General features: G+C 41.2%; 1 protein-coding gene and 1 long non-coding RNA gene across 3 annotated transcripts in view; one reads left to right on the top strand and one right to left on the bottom strand.

The window, feature by feature from the left end:
- The window catches only part of LOC134342675 (uncharacterized), a 32121-nt gene extending 16647 nt beyond the window's left edge, over nucleotides 1-15474 (bottom strand). The window contains exon 1 of the long non-coding RNA XR_010017067.1: nucleotides 15336-15474. This is a non-coding gene — a long non-coding RNA (uncharacterized LOC134342675). The remainder of the gene's footprint in view (nucleotides 1-15335) is intronic.
- tbc1d20 (TBC1 domain family, member 20) overlaps nucleotides 15143-26151 on the top strand; it is a 64750-nt gene continuing 53741 nt past the window's right edge. The window contains exons 1-2 of one of the 2 annotated variants that reach the window (XM_063041076.1): nucleotides 15143-15477; nucleotides 20122-20307. In XM_063041076.1, coding sequence (XP_062897146.1) covers nucleotides 15426-15477; nucleotides 20122-20307 — 238 coding nt within the window. In that variant the 5' untranslated portion in view covers nucleotides 15143-15425. Of the gene's footprint in view, nucleotides 15478-16329; nucleotides 16466-20121; nucleotides 20308-26151 lie in introns of those variants that run through there. The other variant, XM_063041077.1, reaches the window with a different exon arrangement.

The raw sequence follows: 26151 nt of genomic DNA, 5'->3' as shown, positions 1-26151 counted from the left end.
GCTAGGGGAGAAGAAGTAATGATCATCTGGCCAATGGGAGATCTCTGTTTCGGTGTTATAAATTGGAGGAGTGGTTTGAGTGGGTATTGGTATAGAGGGAATGGTAGGGTTAATGTCTTGAGTTCTTTGCCTGGGTTCAACATGGTTGCGTTGTTTGTGCAGAGACAGTGAAGTGTGAGGTTTGGTTGACTGAGAGTTGCCTAACCTGCTTCCATTGGTGAATGGTCAACAAAGGGGAGAAAAGAGATTTAATGAGAACAAGAGGGCATTTTTTTTTTAAACACAAGGTTAGAATGAGGAAGTTGTTGAGGCAGGTACAAACAGAAGGAGGGGCACATGGATAAGAATAGAAGGTTGTTGGCTTGGATGGAGCATTTCGGTCAGCATGGACCGGTTGGGCCAAAAGGCCTGTTTCTATGCTGTTTGACTCAAGTGTGAAGATGTTGACATCCAGGAACTTAGACAGTTTCCTCGCCCTTTTCCACTGCTGACTCCTTGATGAGGACTGGTGTGTGTTCCCTTGACTTGCTCTTCCTGAAGTCCACAATCACTTCCTTGGTCTTAATGACATTGAGTGCAAGGTTATTGCAACATCTTGTATGCTGCCTCGTCATTTGAAATTTTGCCAACAATAGTTGTCATCAGCAAATTTATAATTGACATTTAAGCTATGCTTAGCCATACAGTCATGGATGTAGAAGAGTAGAGCAGTGGGCTAAGCACACAACCTTTAAGTGCATTCATAGAACTGCCACTATCTGGATTTTTTTTTGCACCATTCTCTTAAGTTAAGAGACTTGCACATGAAAATCTCAGGAGATCAGCAATTTCTGAGATACTCAAACTACCCTATCTGGCATCAGTAATCGTACCAAGTTACTTAGATTACATTTCTTCCCCATTCTGATGTTCGGTCTGAACAACAACTGAACCTCTAGACCCATGCCACATGGGGTAGCAAGGTAGTGTAGAGGTCTACAGTGCAGCCGAACAGGGTTCATTATCCACTGCTGTGTGAAAGAAGTTTATACATTCTCCCAGTGACCACGTGGGTTTCTTCCCACGGTACAAAGACCTACTGATTAGGTTAATTGGTCATTGTAAATTGTCCTGTGGTTAGGTAAGAGTTATATTGAGGTATTGCTGGGCAGTGCAGCTCGAAGGCTGAAAGCCTATTCCGTGCTGCATTTCAATAAATAAATGTAATTGGCTGACTAGATATTTGTATAAATGAGTAGGTGTAACTAATAAAGTAGCCACTGAGTATATAAACTACTTGTCAGATGTTGGGTATTCTATGGAAAATGACTAACTTCCTGCCACATCAGAGCCTTATTGAAGTCTTTCGAATGTTGGAAGTCCCAGACAGAGTAGATGTGGAGGGAGAGTCTAGGACAAGAGGACACAGCCTCAGGGTAGAGGGGTGCCCTTTCAAAACAGAGATGTCGAGAAATTTCTTTAGCCAAAGGGTGGTGAATTTGTGGAATATGTTGCCATGTGCAGCTGTGGTCGCCAAGTCATCAGGTGTATTTAAGGCAGAGATTGATAGGTTTTTGATTGGATATGGCACCTAAGGTTACAGGGAGATGGCCGGGAACTGGGGTTGAGGCAGAGATAAGAAAAAAGGATCAGCCATGATTAAATGGCAGAGCAGACTCAATGGGCCAGATGGTCTATGTCTTATGGTCTTTTCACCAGGCACACATTGAGCTGTGTGTATGTGTACACATTTTAATTAACTGTATGATCACAGCTTCAACAATTTCTTAACTGGCTGCTTGTATTTTACCCAAAGCAAATTGCATTACCTGGTGTCCTGTAGCTACTCGTCATCTGCGAAAATATGCAGTTCCTTATGCAATTTTCTGCACTAACTTCCAGATCAGCAAACTCCTCCACCAATATGGACAAGGGCAAAATATGATTTAAAAACTCCTGCAGGCTTCCTTCCCAAGTCACAAAGTACAGTACAGGACTTGGAAATCTATCAGAATTCAATTACTATTGGTGGATCTAAATCCTGGAACTTTTGAGCTGATTTCACCAGAGAGTTACCTTAAACCAGAAGGACTACAAGGGCAATTGGTTAATTTAAACTCTCTCAACTTTTTAAAACAGAATCTAGACCTTCAATTACTTTTCTTTGTGGAACAGTCATCTTTGCAAGTTGATTATTAAATGCACCATTGGAATAGCAACATCCACAAAATGAACACACGACACTTCTGTATATGAATACTATGGATGTTATCTACTGTGGAATTCTTGAAAGGGAAGGAGAGTTCTGGAAGTTGAAATAGTTTCATTTGAAGCTGCTGCATTAGCAAAGGTTATCAGATGGAAAGACAATACAGAATGACCAAAATTGTGCACCAAGAACTTATATCAATGCATGGCATATATTTGGCAAACATTTTGATGAAAGTAGAGGAGTGTGTGTGATGTAAATGTACCCCTGCTAATTGTGATTTTTATAAAAGATTTGGATGAGGAAGTGGAAGGGTGGATTAGTAAATCTGAATATGACATGAAGGTTGGTGGTGGTGTGGATAGTGTAGAAGATTGTAGCGTAGGTTTCAACAGTTCATTAACAGGATGCAGAACTGACAGGTGGGGTTCAATCCAGAAAAAAGTATAAAGTGATACAGTTCAGAAGGTTGAGTCTGAAGGCAGGGGATGGGGATAATGACACGATCCTTAGTGTAGAAGAACAGAAGGATCTTGGGGTCTACGTCCATAGATTACATTTGCCATGCAAGTTGATGGGGTGGTTAGGAAGGCGTGTAGTGCGTTAGCTTTCATTAGTCGGGGGATTGAATTCAATAGCTGTGAGGTAATGTTGCAGTTCTATAAAACTGGTTAGACTACACGTGGAATATTGAGTTCAGTTCTGGTCATCTCATTAGAGCAGGGGCTCCCAACCTTTTTTATGCCATGGACCCCTACCACTAACAGAGGGGTCGGTGGACCCCATGTTAGGAACCCCTGCATTGGAGATTTACCAGGATTATCTTTTGGTCTAGAGAGTATGTCTTATGAGGAAAGGTTGAACAAGCTAGGTTTTTTTCCCCTTTGCAGTGAAGGAGGATAACAGGTAATGTGACAAAACGAGAGGCATAGATAAGAGCGGACTTTTTTTTACCAGGTTGGAAATGGCTAAAATGAGAAGACATAATTTTAAGGTGTTGGCGCATGGCCAGGTGGTTATGGCATTCGTCTAGTGATCTGAAGGTCGCTAGTTCGAGCCTTGGCTGAGGCAGTGTGTGTGTCCTTGAGCAAGGCACTTAACCACACATTGCTCTGCGACAACACCAGTGCCAAGCTGTATGGGTCCTAATGCCCTTCCCTTGGACAACATTGGTGTCATGGAGAGGGGAGACTTGCAGCATGGGCAACTGCCGGTATTCCATATAACCTTGCCCAGGCCTGCGCCCTGGAAACCTTCCAAGGTGCAAATCCATGGTCTCATGATACCAACAGATGCCTATAATTTTAAGGTGATTGGAGGATAATATGGGGGGGATGTCAGAGGTAAGTTTTTTTTTAAAGTGTGTGGAATGTATTGTCATGGTTGTGTTAGAGGTGGATACACTGGGGAAATTTAAGAGACTTGAAGCACATGGATGAAAGAAAAGTAACAGGCTGTGTGGGAGGAACATTAATTTCATCTTGGAGTAGGTTAAGAGGTAGTTACAAGGTCGTGGGCTGAAGGGTCTGTACTGTTCTGTGTTCTACATGCTAGTTGGAAATGCCTATGTTAAAACTTATGCTATGGAGTTGGTGTCTAAAATAAGGACTGTCTTTCATCATGCTTGCATGTTCATTATTTGATGAAAGATAGGAAAACAAAGAGTAACATTCATGACTTTAGGGTGGCCTAAAACATTTTGCAGAATTGAAGTCATTAGTATAGAGAAAACAGCAGCAAATGTTTAACCAAGGAAGTTTGATTGGTATGATTGTTTTTAAACATTATTTAAAGCATATATGATGCCCAGGGTAGTTTGCACCCCCTTAAAAGCAGGGCTTTATTTCCTCTGAAAGACTATGTCTGTAACAATGCAGCATTGAGTAGACATGTCTGTACCCAGTAGAGCTTTCTAATTAAGAAAGCCTCAAATGGTGAAATTCTATTTGCACTGTATATTTTAAGTTAGGTTACACTAACAACACTTAAAGGTCCCAAGACGTTGATAGAATGCTCAAATTACATGACTCTTAGCTGGTAGGGTGACATAGTTGCTGCAATCTCTTACAGGATTCTTTGTCCAATTGGGTTGAAGATTTTTAATCAAGCTGTAACCTGTTTGTCTTCCACAAAATGGTTATAGGTGTATCAACAAACACGAGAAAATCGGTAGATGCTGGAAATCCAAAGGGTTTTGGCCTGAAATGTTGACTGTTTACTTGTTTCCAGAGATGCCGTCTGCCCTGCTGAGATCCCCCAGCATTTTATGCGTGTTGCACAAACTTATTCAAAACTGAACAGCCCTTTTAAGTCCTGGGAGTTACAATTTAATGATAGAAATTTTGATTTTGACTCCTTTTGACATGTGGAAGATAAGATTTTGAGAGTCAGAGGTGATCAGTGATTGTGCATTGAAAGAATTGAACCAATCAACAACACTTAAAAATAATATTGATGAAGCAAATGAAAATGCTCATTGCTGTTTGCATCTGGTCCTGAGGAAAAACATATGTTGCCAAATGTCTAACCCAAGAAAGTGCATATTTGAGTTGCTCAGCTGACATCAATAATGCTGACAACACAATAACAGAGGCAGTGTCAAAGTATTGCCAAATAAATGATCACAGGGATTATTCATTGCCAATTTTTTTTCACTAAGTTTATGCAGCAAGGAAAAATTCTAAACGTGGGTCAACATTTATTTAAGATGATTATTTGGAACCTAGTGATCTTCAGCAGTTTCTGCAGCAATGCAGAGCAAAAAGCAGAAAACTAAACAAGGTAAGTAAGATATTGCCAAGTAAATAAAGTGTATAACTGCAGGAGATTCTGGAAATCTAGAGCAACACACAAAAAGCAGGAGGAGCTTAGCAGGTCAAACAGCATCTATAGAAAGGAATTAAGAGTTATTTCAGGTGGAGACCCTTCATCAGGAGTCCTGCTTGGAAGGTCTTGGACTGAAACATCAAATTTCCTTGTAATTTTGGTGAGGTGCTTCAATGTTATAACAAATGACATCCCCTAACAAAAGAAATGTTACACACTCACCTACTCCATTTACCTATCACCCACACACTCCTCCCACTGGGTCCCCTTGTCTACTCTTCCTACCCAACTGCCCCAGATACAAAATTGGAAAAAACAAGGGCACCCTGTGGGTGATGAAGGAAAATGAAGTGAGTACTGCTAATTGATGTAAAAACACAAAGCTGGACATATTAAAGCTTGCCAACACCTGTGGAAAGTAAAAACATTAAAGTAGTAAATTGGTTTATTAGTGTCATGTGTACTGAGGCGCAGTGAAAAGCTTTGTATGCTATACACAGATCACTTCATCACATGGATACATTGAGGTACAGGTTGAGTACTCCTTATCCAAAATACTTAGGGCCAGAAGGATTTCAGATTTCGTATTTTGGAATATATAATGAGATCGTTTGGGAATCGCTATCGTTTCAGATCTGAAATTATGAGCTACCAATAAGTAGTTTTTGTCTTGCACTTGTTCATCATGCATGTACATAACAGTAAAAATTACTACATACAATTAATATGAAAAATTAATAAAAGCAGCACAGCAGCAGCAGGAGAATACCTGAATCAGCTGTTGAATAATGGCAGTCTTTCAGTCTCCACTTACGATACTGTGCTCTCATTAAAAGGTTACAATACTCTATGTGTATTTTACTTTTTTTGGTTTTATGTAAGGTATAAAAACAATTAGCATTGTAAACTTATGCTGATGTTAGATTTTCAATGGCGAAGATCTTGGCAAACTTGTCAGTGAATTTCTCTATTTTGTGATCAGCATACGCCTTATCACTACAAATCGTTAAAAATTTAATATGCTTTTTGCTAAATTTCTGTAATCAGCCTGCTGAATATTCACAATTACCTTCAATTTTCAGTTCATCATGATGGATCTATGCTTGTTTCATGATCACCATGCCCTGAAGTGGCATATGTTCAGTCTGATGCTGATGAATCCACTCTCAATGCACGACTGAGATCTTCATTTTTCACTTTATGCAGTGTTTTCTATTTTTCATTACATACACCATCGCCAACCCCCCCCCCCCCCCCCACCGGTAGTTTTCATGTTTCGTTGTTTTATAACATTGAATTACACTGGATCTAATTTGGCTTTTTTTGACACTGATCAACAGAAAATGACTTTTGTCAAAGTGAAAACAGATCACTACCAAGTGATCTAAATTAATTACAGATATAAAACACAAAATAGTTGATAGCGTAAGTATTCACCCCCCCCCCCCCACCTTTTAATATGCTACACCAAATCATTGGTTCAGCCAACCGGGTTTAGAAGTCATACAATTAGTTAAGGCATCCTAGTTATATATAAAACTGTATGTAGTCAAGGTGTTTCAATTGATTGTAATAAAAATACATCTGTATCTGGAAGGTCCAACCGCTGGTGAGTCACTATCCTGGCAAAAATTACATCACAAAGACAACATGAAGCAATCCATGAAAAGGTTATTGAAAAGCAAACAAGGAGATGGATACAAGAAAATTTCAAACACTGAATATCTTGGAGTACAGTAGTCAATCAACAAGAAATGGAAAGCATATGGCACAGATGTACATCTGCCTAGAGCCTCAAAAACTGAGTGATTGTGCAAGAAGGGGATTAGTGAGGGAGGCCACCTAAAGACCTATGATGACTCTGGAGGAGTTACAAGCTTCAGTGGCTGAAATTGGAGACTGCACGTACAACTGTTGTCTGGTTGCTTCACGGGTTGCGGTTTTAAGGAAGAATGGCAAAGTGAAGGCATATGGGAGACTCTAAAGTCAACTGATGGTTGACCATCATAAAGATGGTTCTGTGATCTGATGAAACCAAAATTGAGCTTTTTGGCCATCAGATTAAATGCTGTTTGGCACAAGCCAAACACTGCACATCATCAAAAACACACTATCACTATCGTGAAGCATGGTGGTGGCTGCATCATACAGTGGGGGTGCTTCACTATAGCAGGCCCTGGAAGGCTTGTGAAGGTAGAGTGTAAAATGAATGAAGCAAAATACAGGGAAAACCGGATGAATTCTGCAAGAGATCTGCAATTTGAAGAAAATTTGTTTTTCAGCAAGACAATGGCCCCCAAGCATAAAACTGAAGCTACACTGGAATGGCTTAAAAACAACAAAGTTAATGTCCTAGAGTGGCCAAGTCAGAGTCCAGACTTCAATCCAAATGAGGATTTCTGGCTGGACTTGAAAAGGGTTGTTCTCTCATGATCCCCATGCAATCTGATAGAGCTTGTGTAAAGAAGAATGGGGAAAAATTGCAGTGTCCAGATATGCAAAGCTGACAGAGACTTATCCACTCAGACGCAAGGCTATAATTGCTGCCAAAGGTGCAACTAGTAAATACTGATTTGAAAGGGGTAATTATACAATCAATTATTTTGTTTATTAATTGTAATAAATTTAGAATAATTTGTAGAAATTTGTTTTCACTTTGACACAAAATAGTCCTTTCTGTTGATCAGTGTCAAAAAAGCCAAATTAAATCCACTGTGATTCAAAGTTGTAAAACAATAAAACATGAAAACTTCCAAGGGGTTTTAGGCAGTGTATGTTACGTCACTTCTCAGAACTGTCTGTGGTGCACAGAGATCTGTGGATCACCTGTGAACCTTCCCAGACTCTTGTGAAATTTTCCTTTTGTCATGTGATCTCAGTGCTCAAAATATTTCCAGATCTTTTGCGATAAGGGGTGCTCAACCTGTACCAATAGGAAAATAAATAAGGGCTTGCAGAATAAAGTGTTACAGACACAGAAAAAGTGCAGTTCAGTAAGACACGGTTATCTGATTATTCTTGTCAAAGGACTTTGACCTGAAAGATTATTTGATAAGGTGGCCAGTGGCCATATAGAAGTCCACTACACAAAATAAGCTCTTGGAATACACTCATTGCCACTTTATTAGGTATACCTACTTGTTAATGCAAATATCTAATCAACCAAAAATGTGGCAGCAACTCAATGCATAAAGCATGCAGACATGGTTAAGAGGTTCATTTGGTGTTCATACCAAACAGCAGTATGTGTAAGAAATGTGACTTTGATCATGGAATGATTGTTGATACCAGACAAGGTGGTTTGAGAATCTCAGAAACCGCTGCTTTCCTGAGATTTTCATTTACAACAGCCTCTATGTACAGAGAGTGTTGGTGCATGGCCAGGTGGTTAAGGCATTGGTCTAGTGATCTGAAGGTCGCTAGTTGGAGCCTCAGCTGAGGCAGCGTGTTGTGTCCTTGAGCAAGTCACTTAACCACACAGTGCTCTGCGACGACACTGGTGCCAAGCAATATGGGTCCTAATGCCTTTCCCTTGGACAACATCGGTGGCATGGAGAGGGGAGACTTGCAGCATGGGCAACTGCCGGTCTTCCATACAACCTTGCCCAGGCCTGCGCCCTGGAAACCTTCCAAGGCGCAAATTCATGGTCTCACAAGACTAACGGATGCCTCTATATATATATATATATATATATATATATAATGTACAGAGAATGGTGTGAAAAACAAAACAGCCAATGAGCGGCAGTTCTGTGGGCAAAAACTCCTTGCTTATAAGAGAGGTCAGGAGAGAATAGCCAGACTGGTTCAAGCTGACAGCAACTCAAATAACCATGTGTTACAACAGTGGTGTGCAGAAGACCATCTCTGAATGTACAACATATCAATCCTTGAACTGAGTACCCTACAACAGCAGAAGACCACACTGGGTTCCAGTCCTGCATCTAACAAACTGGCCACTGAGTGTATGTGGGATTGCTAAAACATATTTGAGCTAGATCAGTTATTGTCAGAAGGTCTCAACTATTTACCATCTATCATAAGGATCTCAATCAAGGGACCAAGTATATTGTACCCACATTTTCCGTGATGCAAGAACAATGTGAGTATATAACCTTCAAAGGGGGAACAGGTGAGTCATGCAAGTGGACAAATTGTGGTTCAGATGGAGAATAATGTCAGAAGTCCATACTTAAAGAGTTTTGGCTTTCTTATTTAAAAGTGCATGGAAATAATAGCACCAGAACATAACACTACAAGTCAATATGACCACAGTTGAACTGGTGTGGATAGCTCTCCTTTTGTGCCTGTTTCCTCAATTCCCCGACTTTCAACTATCCTCAGTGATAATGCCTCCACCTCACTCTGGCATTGAAAAGTTCCGAGATTCACCCCCAACCCCTCTCTGAGAAGAGAATTCCAAATATTCACCACACTTGTGGAACGATGGAATAGGAGTGTACTGGAGATTATTTAGCGAAGGTTTACTGGATTAATTCCCAGAATGAAGGAATTGCTCTACAAGCAAAGACTGCGCTGCTAAACAACTGCTTAGTATTTTCAACACTCTGCTTTAACTCTGATATCCTTCACCAGCAGTCTATTCTGGTTTGACATGCATAAGAAACAGATGTATTCATATTTCTCAGAAGGGTTTGTAATTTCCCCTCTCTGCCAGTCACAAGTTTCTGGAGACTATCTGCTTGACCCTTTTTTTAACGCACATGTTTCTGCTCCAGTCCGTGAAACCCCTTTCATAATCTTGTGTGTTTCATTAAGGTCACATCTCACTTTTATAAACTCATGTTTTATGGCAACAGTGGGCACGTGGCCAAGCGGTTAAGGCATTGGACTAGCTACCTGAAGGTTGTGAGTTCGAGCCCCAGCCGAGGGAACGTGTTGTGTCCTTGAGCAAGACACTTAACCACACATTGCTCTGCAACGACACTGATGCCAAGCTCTATGGGTCCTAATGCCGTTCCCTTGGACAACATTGGTGTCGTGGAGAGGGGAGACTTGCAGCATGGGCAACTGCTGGTCTTCGTACAACCTTGTATGGAAGGTCTCACTCTCCAGGCCTGCGCCCTGGAGAGTGAAGACTTTCCAGGCGCAGATCCATGGTCTCGCAAGACTAACGGATGGCTTTACTTTATGGCAACAGTGCAAAGCAAAGACATACAATTACAAAAAAAAAGTATAGTTTTAATAAAACTGCACAGGCACTTCAGCCTATGCCAACTTTTCAGCCTACTCCAAGATCAATCTAACCCACAACGCCCTCCATTTTTCTTTCATCTATTAAGAGTCTCTTAAATGTCCCTGATGCAGGTGTTCCCAACCTGGGTCCACAGACCCCTTGGTTAATACTAGGAGAGCATGGGACAAGAAAAGTTAGGAACTTCAGCCCTACTGTAAAACATTCTCCACCACTCTTTAAAACAAATACTTGCCACTGACATCTTCTACACTTTACTCCAATCGCCTTAAAAGTATGTCTTGTATAGCTATATAGTTCTATAAAACAAAATAGTTTGATGGTCAGAGGTGAAAGGTTTAATAAGAAGAGTGGAACAACCTTTTTGGCACAGAGGGGTGGTAAATATATGGAACCAGCTGCCAGAGAAGGTGGTTGAGGCAGGTATAGAAACGTAGAAACATAGAAAATAGGTGCAGGAGTAGGCCATTCGGCCCTTCGAGCCTGCACCGCCATTTATTATGATCATGGCTGATCATCCAACTCAGAACCCCGCCCCAGCCTTCCCTCCATACCCCCTGACCCCCGTAGCCACAAGGGCCATATCTAACTCCCTCTTAAATATAGCCAATGAACTGGCCTCAACTGTTTCCTGTGGCAGAGAATTCCACAGATTCACCACTCTCTGTGTGAAGAAGTTTTTCCTAATCTCGGTCCTAAAAGGCTTCCCCTTTATCCTCAAACTGTGGCCCCTCGTTCTGGACTTCCCCAACATCGGGAACAATCTTCCTGCATCTAGCCTGTCCAATCCCTTTAGGATTTTATACGTTGCAATCAGATCCCCCCTCAATCTTCTAAATTCCAACGAGTACAAGCCCAGTTCATCCAGTCTTTCTTCATATGAAAGTCCTGCCATCCCAGGAATCAATCTGGTGAACCTTCTTTGTACTCCCTCTATGGCAAGGATGTCTTTCCTCAGATTAGGGGATCAAAACTGCACACAATACTCCAGGTGTGGTCTCACCAAGGCCTTGTACAACTGCAGTAGTACCTCCCTGCTCCTGTACTCGAATCCTCTCGCTATAAATGCCAGCATACCATTCGCCTTTTTCACCGCCTGCTGTACCTGGATGCCCACTTTCAATGACTGGTGTATAATGACACCCAGGTCTCGTTGCACCTCCCCTTTTCCTAATCGGCCACCATTCAGATAATAATCTGTTTTCCTATTTTTGCCACCAAAGTGGATAACTTCACATTTCCCGGTTTCTCTCTCCCTCCTTTTTTAAAAAGTGGGGTTACATTAGCCACCCTCCAATCCTCAGGAACTAGTCCAGAATCTAACGAGTTTTGAAAAATTATCACTAATGCATCCACTATTTCTTGGGCTACTTCCTTAAGCACTCTAGGATGCAGACCATCTGGCCCTGGGGATTTATCTGCCTTCAATCCCTTCAATTTACCTAACACCACTTCCCTACTAACATGTATTTTGCTCAGTTCCTCCATCTCACTGGACCCTCTGTCCCCTACTATTTCTGGAAGATTATTTATGTCCTCCTTAGTGAAGACAGAACCAAAGTAATTATTCAATTGGTCTGCCATGTCCTTGCTCCCCATAATCAATTCACCTGTTTCTATCTGTAGGGGACCTACATTTGTCTTTACCAGTCTTTTCCTTTTTACATATCTATAAAAGCTTTTACAGTCAGTTTTTATGTTCCCTGCCAGTTTTCTCTCATAATCTTTTTTCCCCTTCCTAATTAAGCCCTTTGTCCTCCTCTGCTGAACTCTGAATTTCTCCCAGTCCTCAGGTGAGCCACTTTCTCTGGCTAATTTGTATGCTTCTTTGTAATTGATATTATCCCTAATTTCTCTTGTCAGCCACGGGTGCACTACCTTCCTTGATTTATTCTTTTGCCAAACTGGGATGAACAATTGTTGTAGTTCATCCATGCAACCTTTAAATGCTTGCCATTGCATATCCACCGTCAATCCTTTAAGTGTCATTTGCCAGTCTATCTTAGCTAATTCACGTCTCATACCTTCAAAGTTACCCCTCTTTAAGTTCAGAACCTTTGTTTCTGAATTAACTATGTCACTCTCCATCTTAATGAAGAATTCCACCATATTATGGTCACTCTTACCCAAGGGGCCTCTCATGACAAGATTGCTAATTAACCCTTCCTCATTGCTCAAAACCCAGTCCAGAAAAGCCTGCTCTCTAGTTGGTTCCTCGACATGTTGGTTCAAAAAACCATCCCACATACATTCCAAGAAATCCTCTTCCTCAGCACCTTTACCAATTTGGTTCACCCAATCTACATGTAGATTGAAGTCACCCATTATAACTGCTGTTCCTTTATTGCACACATTTCTAATTTCCTGTTTAATACCATCTCCGACCTCACTACTACTGTTAGGTGGCCTGTACACAACTCCCACCAGCGTCTTCTGCCCCTTAGTGTTACGCAGCTGTACCCATATTAGATACAATTGAGAAGAATTTAGATGGATATGACTTCCTGACCAACACACTACAATCATTAAGGATAGATAGCAACATCTTCGCCATGATTATCCTCAACACTGGTATTCCACAAGGCTGTATCTGCTACCTCCTTTTCTACTCTGTACAGTCATGCCCATGTGGCCAGCCTCTGCTCTAACTCCATCTACAAGTTTGCAGATTATGCCATCATAGTTGGCTATATTTAAACTAACAATGAGTTGGTGTGCAGGAAGGAGACGGAAAGCTCAGAGACATGGTGTTATGACAGCAATCTTTCCTGCAAAATCGGCAAAGCAGCAGATCATGGACTTTAGGAAGGTGGGAGTGGGGGAAGAAAGGGTGGGGGTATATTTTCCTAGGTATGAATATGTCTAAAGCCTGTCCTAATCCAACCACATAGATGCCACATCCAAGAAAGCACATGGAAATCTGTATTTCTCCAGGAGGCTAAAGAAATCTTCATACACGCACCAGATGCTATCCTATCTGCTCTGGCTGTGAATGCAAGAAACTGTTACATTGTGAACACAGCTCAGCGCATCGCAGAAACAAGCCTTCTCTCTTTGGACTGCCTAAACGTCTTGCTGCCTCTGTAAAGCAGCTATCATAATCAAAGCCTCCACTCATCTGAAATATTCTACCCTTTCCCATCAGGCAGTAGATATAAAAGCCTGAAACTACAGACCACCAGACTCAAGAACAGCTTCTATCCCAGTGTCTTAGGAGTGGTTCCCTAGTACGATTAAGTGGACCCTTGACTCTGTCGCTGTGACCTTGGACTTTATTGTCTAACTGCACTGCACTTTCTCTGCAATGTCACACTTTATTTATTGTTTTACTTTGTTCTACCTCAATACCCCGCATAATAAATTCATCTGTATGAATACTATGCAAGACGTTTTCCCACTGTATCTTGCTACATGTGTCACAGTCCTTGGGAGAGTGTAGTAGGGTCGTATCTAGCACAATGCTTTATAACACGGGAGATCGGGGTTCAATTCACGCTGCTGCCTGCAAGTTCTCCCCATGACCGCATGGGTTTCCTCCAGATAGTTAATTGGTCATTGTAAATTGACCCATGTTTAGGCTAGGATTAAATTGGGGGATTGCTGTGCAGTGGCTCAAAGGGCCTACTCCACGCTGTATCTCAATAATTAAACTAATTCATATTTCAATTCCATATGTGGACAATATCTAGTAACATGAGGAAACAAATTGTAGCAGCAGAGATGTGGCTTTTGAGGAAGACGCAAGGAATATCGTGGACGAAACTTTATACTTTATTGTCACCAAACAATTGATACTAGAATGTACAATCATCATAGCGATATTTGATTCTGCGCTTCCCGCTCCCTGAATTACAAATCGATAGTAAATATTAAAAATTTAAATTATAAATCATAAATAGAAAATAGAAAAATGGAAAGCAAGATATCTTACGAGTATCTACCGAGGATGTCATGAACAGAGCAAACACAAAAAGAGAAATAATGTATGAGATCATGAAAAGGCAACTTAACTTCATTGGACATGTGATTAGGAAAGAGGAGTTAGAATGCACGGTAATTATGGAAAAGATTGAAGGGAAGAAAGCAAGAGGAAGACAAAGACAAATGATGATGGAGACAGCAGCCAGAGAACTGGAAATGAATACCAATGAATTGATCCACTTGACCCGAAACAGGAGTGTGTGGGCCAAGGCAGTCAAAGCTCAAACTGGGCATGGCACCTGATGATGATGATGATGTTGAAGCAGGCACGATGGATACATTTCAATAGTGTGTGGATGAGAAGCGCTTATAGGTCACACACAGGAAAACATAGAAAATAGGAGCAGGATTAGGCCATTCGGCCCTTCAAGCCTGCACCACCATTCAGTATGATCATGGCTGATCATCCAACTCAGAACCCTGTACCTGCCTTCTCTCCATACCCCCTGATCCCTTTAGCCACAAGGGCCATATCTAACTCCCTCTTAAATATAGCCAATGAACTGGCCTCAACTGTTTCCTGTGGCAGGGAATTCCACAGATTCACCACTCTCTGTGTGAAGAAGTTTTTCCTCATCTTGATCCTAAAAGGCTTCCCTCTTATCCTTAAACTGTGACCCCTCGTTCTGGACTTCCCCAACATCGGGAACAATCTTCCTGCATCTAGCCTGTCCAATCCCTTTAGGATTTTATACGTTTCAATAAGATTCCCCCTCAATCTTCTAAATTCCAACGAAGATAAGCCTAGTCGATCCAGTCTTTCCTCATATGAAAGTCCTGGAAATGGGATTAGCTAAACATCTATCTTGGTCAAGTGCGAACGAAGGACTTTTTCCCCTGCGGTGCAACTTTCCAGCCAGTGCGGCGACCTCCAGCTGACCGGGTGGGGCGGAGCTTGATGGGGTGCCCTGCCCCCTTTCAGCGGACGTCGCATTGTTGACCAGCGTGATGACGCCGAGGGCCCGCCCCCAACTTTCTCTGTCTCTCCTTCACTCCCCCCCACCTCCTCCGGTGACGTTCCGGTTGCCATGGCGGGGTGACGCAAAAGCCACGGAACGTACGTGCGCACGCGCGTCGGGCGACAGTTTTTTTTTAAACATAAATCCCAACCGAACCGAAATTCACCTGGGCACCGACAATGACGCGGATTCTTCCCTTTTGAGCCGCAGACTGCTCCCGACCGCCTTTTAAGATGCCCCGCGACCAGCTGCGCCAATGTATCTGAAGAAATCTCGGGGCACCTCGATAAACGGCATCGGAAAACTCGGTATGGAATTTTAAAATGACGGGAATTGGCAGCTCACATTACTAATATCGTGTCACATTAAGTAAAATTATACTCGCGTTTCTGTAGCTCTTTGAATTCGACTTTTGATGTTCCGTGATTTTTTTTAAGAGGAGGGGAGTTGGTCCTCGCTTACCGTGTCGCCCGAGCTTGATCAGGCCCCCCCGCCCCCCGCCGTGATGGACGGCGGTCTGCACCAATAGCAGAGGACGCCTGGGAAAGCGAGCCAATGGTGGCCATTGACTTCATGGGAAAGGGGGCAGGACTAGTTGACAATCGGGGTTAGGTTGTGTGGAACGACGGGACTGCTGTTTGCATCAGGGGCAGCGAAACAACTGGCCGATTGTCTGTTCAAACTCTGCTAACTTACTAAGAATTGTTTCAGAACTTTTGTCTATGCATGTAATGATTGTATAATTTGTACAGTTGGTTTTGTTGTGTAGAATTCCAACAAGGGGTGATTGTTTTGTAAACTATCTACTACCACCCCTCTTCATATTTCCTCTTGCTTTCCTCATTCCCAAGGCATCTCTCCAAGATAGTCATCTGCACATTTGTAACACGCCAGCATAAGAATGATTATTGGTTGTATGACTCTATCATTCATAATAGTTGTATTTTGCGACCTGGCGTTACTAAATAGGAGTAAGAATTCTTGCAGGGATTGGCGAATGTACAAGACGAGAGATTCTTGTTTTAAGTGACTCAGCATCACGCAGCCAGTGTGTTCATCGTTTATTTTTTTTCCCTTCGGATTCTGTTGGCTCGTTTTGTCCGAACATTATCACTGAAGTTCGATTCGAAAAAAAAGAACGTTCTCTTTATGTTTGCAAGCCGCCTTCAAGTTCATTAACGCGTGGGGGTGAAGTATCTTGGAGAATCATAACAAATATTTTTGGATCGATAAAAATCTTTAAGTTCACTTGCATGATGTAGAAGAGCTGAATGAAATAACGGCTGAAGTTAATTGGTAAGCAAGGGTTTGAAAGGGCTAATGACACAGTAGTGATCAATACAGAGGAATTAGATTTCCCAAGGGAATTCCATTTTGAATTTGAGTTTCTTTTTTCATTTGTTTGGTTCAAGTACAAATGCTTCAAGCGACATTGTGAAGTAGCGTCTGTCTGTTCTGTACCTTTGTTTTAAAATTTCTATCTATTTAGATACTTAGTTCTATTTGGTGACTAGATTGTATCAAATCCCTTTTTAAACTCTGGAATTAAAGATTGTTTATTGTCATTCATTAGTACACATGTGTAAAGGAGAACAAAATGATTGTTACTCCAGATCTGATGCAGCATAAAAAGGTCTGTTAAGTATAAAGAACACAATAAATATAAATACATAAGATTAGCTTATATCCACTTTTAAGTGCCTCCACTTCCTGAGGACATTGAGGCGAGTGAGATTCCCCTTCCCCCACCCTCAATTTTTGCTGGCACACCATCCACAGTGTCCTGACCAGCTGCATCAACATCTGGTATGGAATTGCAAGGCATCAGACCACAATGCCCTATAGGACTGCTGAGAGAATCGTTTGGGGCTCTCTTCCACCCATTGGACATATTTATCAGGAGTGCTTAGTATGCAGGACCTTTAGCATTGTCAGTGATCCCAGCCATACATCCAAGAATCTCACTGACCACCTACCATTAGGCAGGAGGTACTGTAGCATTAAGACAAGGACTGCAAGGAATGGAAACTGCTTCTTTTCCCAGGCCTTAAGACTACTGAACTCCCTGACACCACCCACATCTCATCAAGCATGAAGTACTAGTTGCATAATTCTGTTAACTTTTTAGCTTGTGATGTATATACACCTTATTATTTGTTCATTTATTTGTGGTAATATTACTTTGTGTTACGTATGCGAGTTGTATGTATTGTGCTGTGCACCTTGGTCCGGAGGAATGTTGTTTTGTTTGGCAGTGTACATGTGTAGTTGAATGACAATAAACTTGAACATAGACTTGCGTGTATGTACATAAAGTGACACTAAGTACAAGAGTATCTGTACAGGACTATATAAAGCACAACTTGCTGGCTTATTTTCTGGTTTACTGTTTGTTGCTTGCTGTTTTAAGTTAAATCTAGCTTGTGAAATTATACTGCTGTACCTCAGCCTAGATGATGTGTGTAGGTAGCCAGATGGCTTGGAATTAAGTTTGCCATTAGCTCCCCACCAGCACCGTACCTAGCATTTAAAACTTTCAGTCTGGGGAATTGCTCAGTTGATCAATGCTGTTTCAAATATTTAAAGAAGTTACAATTAAAAATATTTCTTAATGAATTTAAGACTATAAACCAACTTTATTAATGTAGCAGATTTACCCCCTCAACCGTTTTATTATTAATTGTCTGTTGTGCTGCCAGCATTTAGGCCAGCAGTGAACATCCTCCATCTCTGCCTCTCTTTGGTCACATAGAAGGAATCTTCATTGCAACAATTGTCAAAACAAAATTGTTACCAGTCAGGGTTGTTAGCCCTGAGTTGAACCCCAAACCTGGAGAACCAAAGCACAAGGCCCAGCCAGCATAACTCTCCAGATCATTGAGGCACATAAACTTCCAAACCATACGACAAGATTGTAGTCCTCTTGGGGGCCAACAATTTTAACATACTTGAAAATTCACAGAAACATTTACTGTTTCATTCACGTGTCATACTCTATTTCTGTTTTAAATTAAACGTATTTAAATGCTTTTGCCGTGTCACTAGAGTTGAGAGGAATGGTGGGGGGATTTCATTGAAACCTATCGAATATTGAAAGACTTGGATAGAGTGGATGTGGAGAGGAATTTCTTTAGCCAGAAGGTGCTGAATCTATGGAATTCTTTGCCACAGACAGCTGTGGAGGCCAAGTCATTGGGTATAGAGTGGATTCCCATTAATTGGGACCAGTACAATTTAGCCCAATTAAGTGGCTGCCTCAATTAGCTGAAGTTTCATGGAAATAGTTGTAAGTATAATAAAGGCAAACTGAGTAACAAATTGCATATTTAAATGCAATACAAAACAAATTATAACACCATCAGTACTACTACAGTTCTATAAAACTGTGTATTAGTTCTTAATAGTTAGAGACAAAGGAATTCAGTCAGTGTACGCAATGAACAAAGCCAGTGCAGACACCTAGTGTAGATGATGAACTGTCAATGATTACATGCTCCAAATCTTCAGTTTCATTGTAACATTCAAGATGATTGTTGATAACTTCAAATTCTTCATAACTTCTAACTTGTTGAAGTAATGAAATTGTTTCATATTCATTCTCAGCCGTTACTGACATCTCCAAGCCTGAATGCTTGAAACTGCAGTGAACAAATCTTGCCAACTGTTGGTGACATTAATTGCTGCTTTTTGAATGTAAACACATGCAACTGATGCTATTTAAAATTTGTCTACTCTAAGCACAGTGTAGTGTCTAAATGCCACAAAAGTGCACGTGACTGACACTAGCTAAAACTTCTTTGGTAACAGTCTTCTGCTCCTATTAAGCAATGTAGTGTCCCAAATAAACAAAAGGAATCCCAGCAATATTCTTGATTAGTTTTTATTCTTTAGGAGTTGTCCCAAATAAGCGGCTGCTCCAATCAACCAATGGCTTAATTAGCCAGAATTCACTGTATTTAAAGTGGAGGTTTTTAGGTTCTTGATTAGTAGGGATGTCAAGTGTTGCAGGGAGAAGGCAGAAAAATGGGACTGAGAGGGATAATAAATCTGTAAGTATCCGTATGTTCTCCCTGTTACTGTTTGGGTTTCTTCTGGGTGCTCCGGTTTCCTCACAAAGTCCAAAGATGTACTGGTTTGTAGGTTAATTGGTCTTTGAAAATTGTCCAGTGATTAGGCTAGGGGTAAATCAAGGTTGCTGGGTTGTACAACTTGAAGGGCCGGAAGGACCTATTCTGTGCTATATCTCAATAAGTAAATAAATAAGCCAGCCAGCCAGCCACGATAGATAGGTGGAGCAGTCTCAATGGCCAAATGGCCAGTTCTGCTCCATGTCTTATGGTCTTATTTCTGTTATTTACATTGTATCAAAAATATTTCTTTATTTGTTTGCCTGTTTGTAAATGCAGAAGGTTGCCAAATTGGGAGTCTGGAATTCCACAAGGTTGTTTGTTTCCGAATGACATATGGTTGATATCTATTGGTTGTAACAAATACTTGAAATTACTCCCATCTTTTGGGTTTTGACTTTTTGTTTGAGTATCAATAAAACCTGGTTGAAAGTTGTGTGTTGAAGATCAAGAGAAAAATGAATTGTACAGATTTGTTAATTTTGCTGAAACAGTACCCCAATTTGTATTTCACTCAAATATAATTATTGTGGAATCATCAAAATCCACTGTGATAATGAATTGTTTGCTGGTTTATGTATTCTATATGCCAGCTTGTTCAATCCTACACTCATTTCCCAGATTGCTTATTAATATTGTTATAAGAATCACCCCTTGTAAAAATGATCAGAGAGGCACAGAGAGGATCTGTATTTACTGACAATTAACCTTTATTGTCTCAACTCAAAAGCACAAGTTCACTAACTACCTATGTACACACCCACTAGAATTCCCTAACCCTCTATGAACAGTTAATGTTGAACTTTTATTTGTATTTTCCATCAGACAATGAATCAAAGAAAAAGAAAAAGGCTGCAGAAATCTTGCAGGCCTTGAACAGCTCTCCAGTAGATGTGGCTGCACTGCGGAGAATGGCAATCAGTGAAGGTGGTCTCCTGACAGATGAAATCCGCTGCAAAGTGTGGCCAAAACTCCTTAACGTAAGCACGTGTGATCTACGCCCTAAACCAGGTAACTCCTATACTGAAATGCGTAGTTGAAATTTTCTAGTAACATAAGACCATAAGATATGGAAGCAGAATTAGGCCATTTCATTATGTCTGCTTCAATTTTCCTGTCAGCCCTAGTTTCCTGCCTTCTCCCTGTATCCCTTCATGCCCTGACTAATCTATCAACCTCTGCCTTCAATTTACATAAGACTTGGCCTCCACAGCCATCTGTGGGAAAGAATTCCACAGATTCACCACTCTCTGGCTAAAGAAATTCCTCCACATCTCTGTGATAAAAGGACACATAAAAGGTTCTGAGGCTGCGTCCTCTGGCCTTAGACTGGCCCACCACAGGAAACATCCTCTCCACATCCACTCTATTAAGGCCTTTCGCCATTCGATAGGTTTCGATGTCATCATCCCTGATTCTTCTGAATTCCATTGAATACAGGCCCAGAGCCATCACACACTCTTCATATGACAAGCCATTCAATACTGGAATCATTTTCGTGAGCCTTCCTTAAACACTGTCCAGTAACTCATCGACTCTTTAGAGAGCACCTTCCAAGTGCAGACTGTCACCAGCTGGAAGCCCAAGATCAACAGCAGCACCTCAATGCAAACAGGGTATTGCCTCCAAATCGCACAGCATTTTGATATCTCACATTCCTTCATCGTCTTTGGGTCAAAATCCTAGAAATTGCCAACCTTGCCAATCCTTTCTAAGATAAGGGGCCCAAACTACTCTCAGTGCTCCAGATGAGGCCTCAGGCTTTGTAAAGTTTCAATATAGGAGACTGGCAAGAGTAGTCCATAGTCCTTAATAAAATCACTATTAATATCATCGTACAGAGATTCGGAAAAGGAGCAGGAGTAAACATGGGTCTCTTGAGCTTATTCCAATGTAAGGAAAGCAAATGCATTCTTCTGAGAGGACTAGAATATGATTGGTTCCTAAAGGTTGTCATAAGAGGAAAAAGCTGCCACTACCTATTAAAAGCTCCCAATGGTGTGTATCTCAAATAACCTCAGACAACCAAGTCCAACTTCGAGACTTCACATGTGACTTGGCTGCTAAGCCTGGCGAGACCATTTTTATGGACCAGAGAAGTAGCAAAATTGGACTATCAGCGCCTTAAAAACCAGTCACTTTGGCCAAATGGGGCTTGTCTGCCATGGTTGGTAGCTCATCTAGGAGAAGGAAACTCAATCTCAAACCTCTACTGCCTTATGGCTATAGCCACTGATAGGGAAGATTTCAGGCATAAACCCCGAGGAAAAATCTGCAGCTGGAGTCCCAAAGGCAGTCAAACATTGAGTTCAGTGCTGATTGGCAACATGTGCGACACTGCTGTATCGATCTCTGCTGTATTTTGGATCCATCAGCTGCGTGGAGAGGAATCTTACTGCATGGGCAACAGCTTGCTCTCCATATTGTAGAGCCCTGGCTTGTGTATCACGTAGATGACTAAGGTGCAATATCCATGTAAGGCATTGGTCAGACCTCACCTGGAGTATTTTGAGCAGTTTTGGGCCTCTTATCTAAGAAAAGATGTGCTGCCATTGGAGAGGGTCCAAAGGAGATTAATGAGAGTCATCCCAGGAATGAAAAGGTTAATGTATGAGGGGGTTTTGATGGCTGTAGGTCCGTACTCACTGGAGCTTAGAACAATGAGGGGACAATCTCATTGAACTCCATCAAATGTTGAAAGGCCGAGATGAACTGTATATGAAGAGGATATTTCCAGTAGTGGGGGAGTCAAAGGCCAGAGGATACAAGAACATTCCTTTAGAACAGAAATGAGGAATAATTTATTTAGCCAGAGGATGGCAAATTTGTGGAATTCATTGTCATGGATGGCTGTGGATAGGTAGTCATTCAGTATATTTAAAACTAAGGTTGATAGGTTTTTGATTCGTAAGGTTATGAAAAGTTATGGGAGAAGGCAAGACAAATGGGGTTGAGAGGGATAATAAATCAACCACGATCAAATGGTAAAGCAGACTCGTTAGGCCTACAGTGCCTATAAAAAGTATTCACCTCCTTCAAGTCAGTATTTAGATGAACTTTTGGCATCAATTACAGCCTTGAGTCTGTGTGGATAGGTGTCTATCAGCTTTGCACATCTGGACACTGCAATTTTCCCCCTTTCTTCTTTACAAAACTCCTCAAGTTCTGTCGGATTGCATGGGGATTGTGAGTAAACAGCCCTTTTCAAGTCCAGCAGGAAATTCTCAATTGGATTGAGGTCTGGACTCTGACTTGGCCACTCTAGGACATTAACTTTGTTTTTAAGCTTTGGCTTTGTGCTTGGGGATCATTGTCTTGGTGGAAACAAATTTTCTCCCAAGTCACAGTTCTCTTGCAGACTGCATCAGGTTTCCCTCCAGGATTTCCCTGTATTTTGCTGCAATCATTTTACCCTTCACCTTCACAAGCTTTCCAGGGCCTGCTGCAGTGAAACATCCCCACAGCATGATGCAGCTGTTACCATGCTTCACGGTAGGGATAGTGTGTTTTTGATGATGTGTGGTGTTTGGCTTATGCCAAATATAGCGTTTAGCCTGATGGCCAGAAGGCTCAATTTTGGTTTCATCAGACCATAGAACCACCTTCCAGCTGACTTCAGAGTCTCCCACATGCCCTCTGACAAACTCTAGCCACGATTCCTTGTGAGGTTTTTTTCAACAGTGGCTTTTTCTTTGCCTCTCTCCCATAAAGCTATGACTGGTGAAGCACCCGGGCAATAGCTGTATGCACAGTCTCTCCCATCTCAGTCACTGAAGCTTGTAACTCCAAAGTTGTCATGGGTCTCTTAGTGGCCTCCCTCACTAGTTTCCTTTCTGCACGGTCCCTCAGTTTTTGAAGATGCCCTGCTCTACGCAGATTTACAGCTGTGCCATATTCTTTCCATTTCTTGATGATTGACTTAACTGTATTCCAAGGGATATTCAGTGACTTGGAAATTTTCTTGTATCCACCTCCTGAGGTGTTTTTCGATAACCTTTTCGTGGAGTTGCTTGGAGTGTTCTTTTGTCTTCATGGTGTAGTTTTTGCCAGGATACTGACCCACCAGTAGCTGGACCTTCCAGATTTTTACTACAGTCAATACCTTGACTGCACATGGGTCTTCAAAAGCAAGGTACCATTTAACTAATTATGTGACTTCTAAAATGATTTTGCTGCACCAGTGCCATATTAAGGGGGGGGTGAATACTTATGCAATCAATTATTTTGAGTTTTATATTTGTAATTAATTTAGATCACTTTGTAGAGATTTATTTTCACTTTAACACAAAAGAGTCTTTTTCTGTGATCAGTGTCAAAAAAACTAATTTAAATCTACTGTGATTCGATGTTATAAAACTTGAAATCTTCCAAGATGGGGTGAATACTTTTTATAGGCACTGTAATTCTGCTCTTTTGTCTTATGGTCTTAAAATCATGGCTGATACAAGATATAAACTTCATTTTTCTTCCTGATCCCATTAACACTCAGCTCTCCTGGTTGCTTCATTTTCACCTAGAATATGCTTAGCCATTGAGCTTACAGTATTTGGGGTAGAGACTGCTTAGATTCCTAACCCTCTGACCAACATTCCCTCTAATTTTTTTTTTACAGCTACGTGGACCAGCCAATGCTCTCAGCAGGAAATTTTTACACCGCCTGAAAACTGTGCAGTAGTTTAATTTTTTTTTGTATTATGCATGTCAAACAAACACAAACTGCAACTCGCAACACAAATAAACAATGTCAGGCAGTAAAAATAGCTGATGGGTAAAATGGCAAAAGTAAAATATTTTGATTAGATGGCATTAGTGTTCAGCGTGCCAGCAGTTTCTAATGAACTACCAACTTCCATTCTATGTTTATTGTTTCAATTTATAAGAGTTGTAACTTGAAACACAGACAATATAAGTTCTTTAAGCTCTAAAATATTTCAACGTAAAGGTTGTTGTACATTTATTTTGAAAATTTATGGGTTATATTAATTAACACTAATTACAGGGTATTTCACAATTATATTAATATAGATTTCAAAATTATATGAGTATAATTCCAGAATAATATTAACACTATATAAAAGAAAATTGCCACGCAGCTGGAACAAAGGCTATGTGTGTGGGAGTATTTCAATTAATGTGTGGCCACACAGCCATGCAGCTTAGAAGAAATGGCGCCACTGACTGAAGACATTTCTTCTCACCTTTGTCAAATATGACCAACTAAAAATGTAACTCTTACAGATTTTTGTACCAAAACTTTTGTCCTGCTCTTCAACCACCAGTAGCCCTACCCTGAACTCTATTTTAATATCATTTGCCTTCATAATTGCTTGCTCTCCTTGCAAACTTTGTGGATCTTCTACAGCCAAATCCTTTGGTACTCCTGCATTTAATAGACTATTGAAAAAATATCTTTGTTTTTCCTTCCAAAATAAGTCACTTCCATATATTGTACTACATTTACTGTCTTCTCACCCTCCCTTTCTACAATCTCAATGCAGACATATTGTGTCCTTGTAGCTTGCTTTCCTACTTAATTATGTACTGCAGCAAATTTGCATTCATTATACTTGGCACTTCCATCTAGAAGTGCGGTCACTCAAGTCAGGTATGATCTTATCCTAAGAGGTTGTCTTTAAGGTGGATTCCCTTAATGGTGAACGCCTGTGTGAGACCTTGTTTAATGTAGGGAGTCTAATGCACGGGCAGTCACCACACAGTCCTTGACAGATTGGTGTCAGACTCTAGTGATATGGATTGCAAGACGACTGGGGATCCTTCACTGCTGCAAACTTCCTCCACCTTCACTGTGATTGTGGTGTATCATCATCTACTGCCAGCTCCACTGTTGAGGTGTTGGTTCCATCGCTCTTTGTCTGAAACCTCCTGCTTGACCATATCTCCATGGGTGACCTTACCAGGAGCTAAGCTCTACTCTCAGGATCTCAGGAACTGATAAGCCAACAAGGTGACGAAGCCCGGAGAAGATTTTCATCTAACACATTGGCATAGATAGTAAATATCTGTGGTCCTAGCAGCAATTATTATGACGTCTCCCTGTAACCAAATGAAAGGGATCTCTTTCTTTCCAAGTATCCGTGCCAACATGGGAAAAGTTCGGCATTGGCAGACCCCAGTCACTGGCACCTCCTGAGGACGTGCCAGATCAAGGCTGGAGCAGTGCTAAGGGAGAGATTAAGCTGTGGTGATTCTGATCTGATTTCTATTTTCCATCCTCCATAAGTTCTTGTCCAAAGCTATGTATCCCATATCCAAAGTCAGACTGTTCTGTTCATCTATTACCCCAGAATCCCTTGGTGATCTTAGACCTTGATTCAGCATGAGCTTCTTTGTAAGATTCTTGTATATGCTTTTAATATTTTACTGTATTCCCTATAAACCCCCTTCAGCCTCATGAACCTTTACCGTTCTCCGTTTCTGGTCCTTTTTGCCTGTCCATTTTTTTTCCTTCACACCACTGGCAGCCCAGCCTTGGACTATCTAGGCCAGGGGTCGGCAACCGTTTTGTCTCTGTGGGCCAGATCACATATTAACGAGCGGACGGTGGGCCAGATAAATGCCATAAAAAAACTTGAAATATGGGAATTATCCGTTTAAATACATCTAGTTATGTATTGCCTCAAATTAATGAATAACGCACGCTTGAAAATCATTTGTGCTTAAGATTGCCTACCCCTGATCCAGGACTTAATCTTTGGAATTCCTTCCTTAAGCAATATTGCTCTTTTTGTCCTACTTTAAAGGAAAAGGAGGGCACCACGGTAGCATATCAGCTAGTGCAATGCTTTTGCAGCTTGGGGTGTTGGAGTTAGGAGTCCAATCCTGGTGTCCTGTGTA

The sequence above is a fragment of the Mobula hypostoma genome, chromosome 2 (genome assembly GCF_963921235.1).
Source record: "Mobula hypostoma chromosome 2, sMobHyp1.1, whole genome shotgun sequence".
Classification (NCBI taxonomy): Eukaryota; Metazoa; Chordata; class Chondrichthyes; order Myliobatiformes; family Myliobatidae; genus Mobula; species Mobula hypostoma.
The sequence above is the reverse complement of the archived record's forward strand: the minus strand, read 5'-3'. Positions and strand labels throughout refer to the sequence as shown.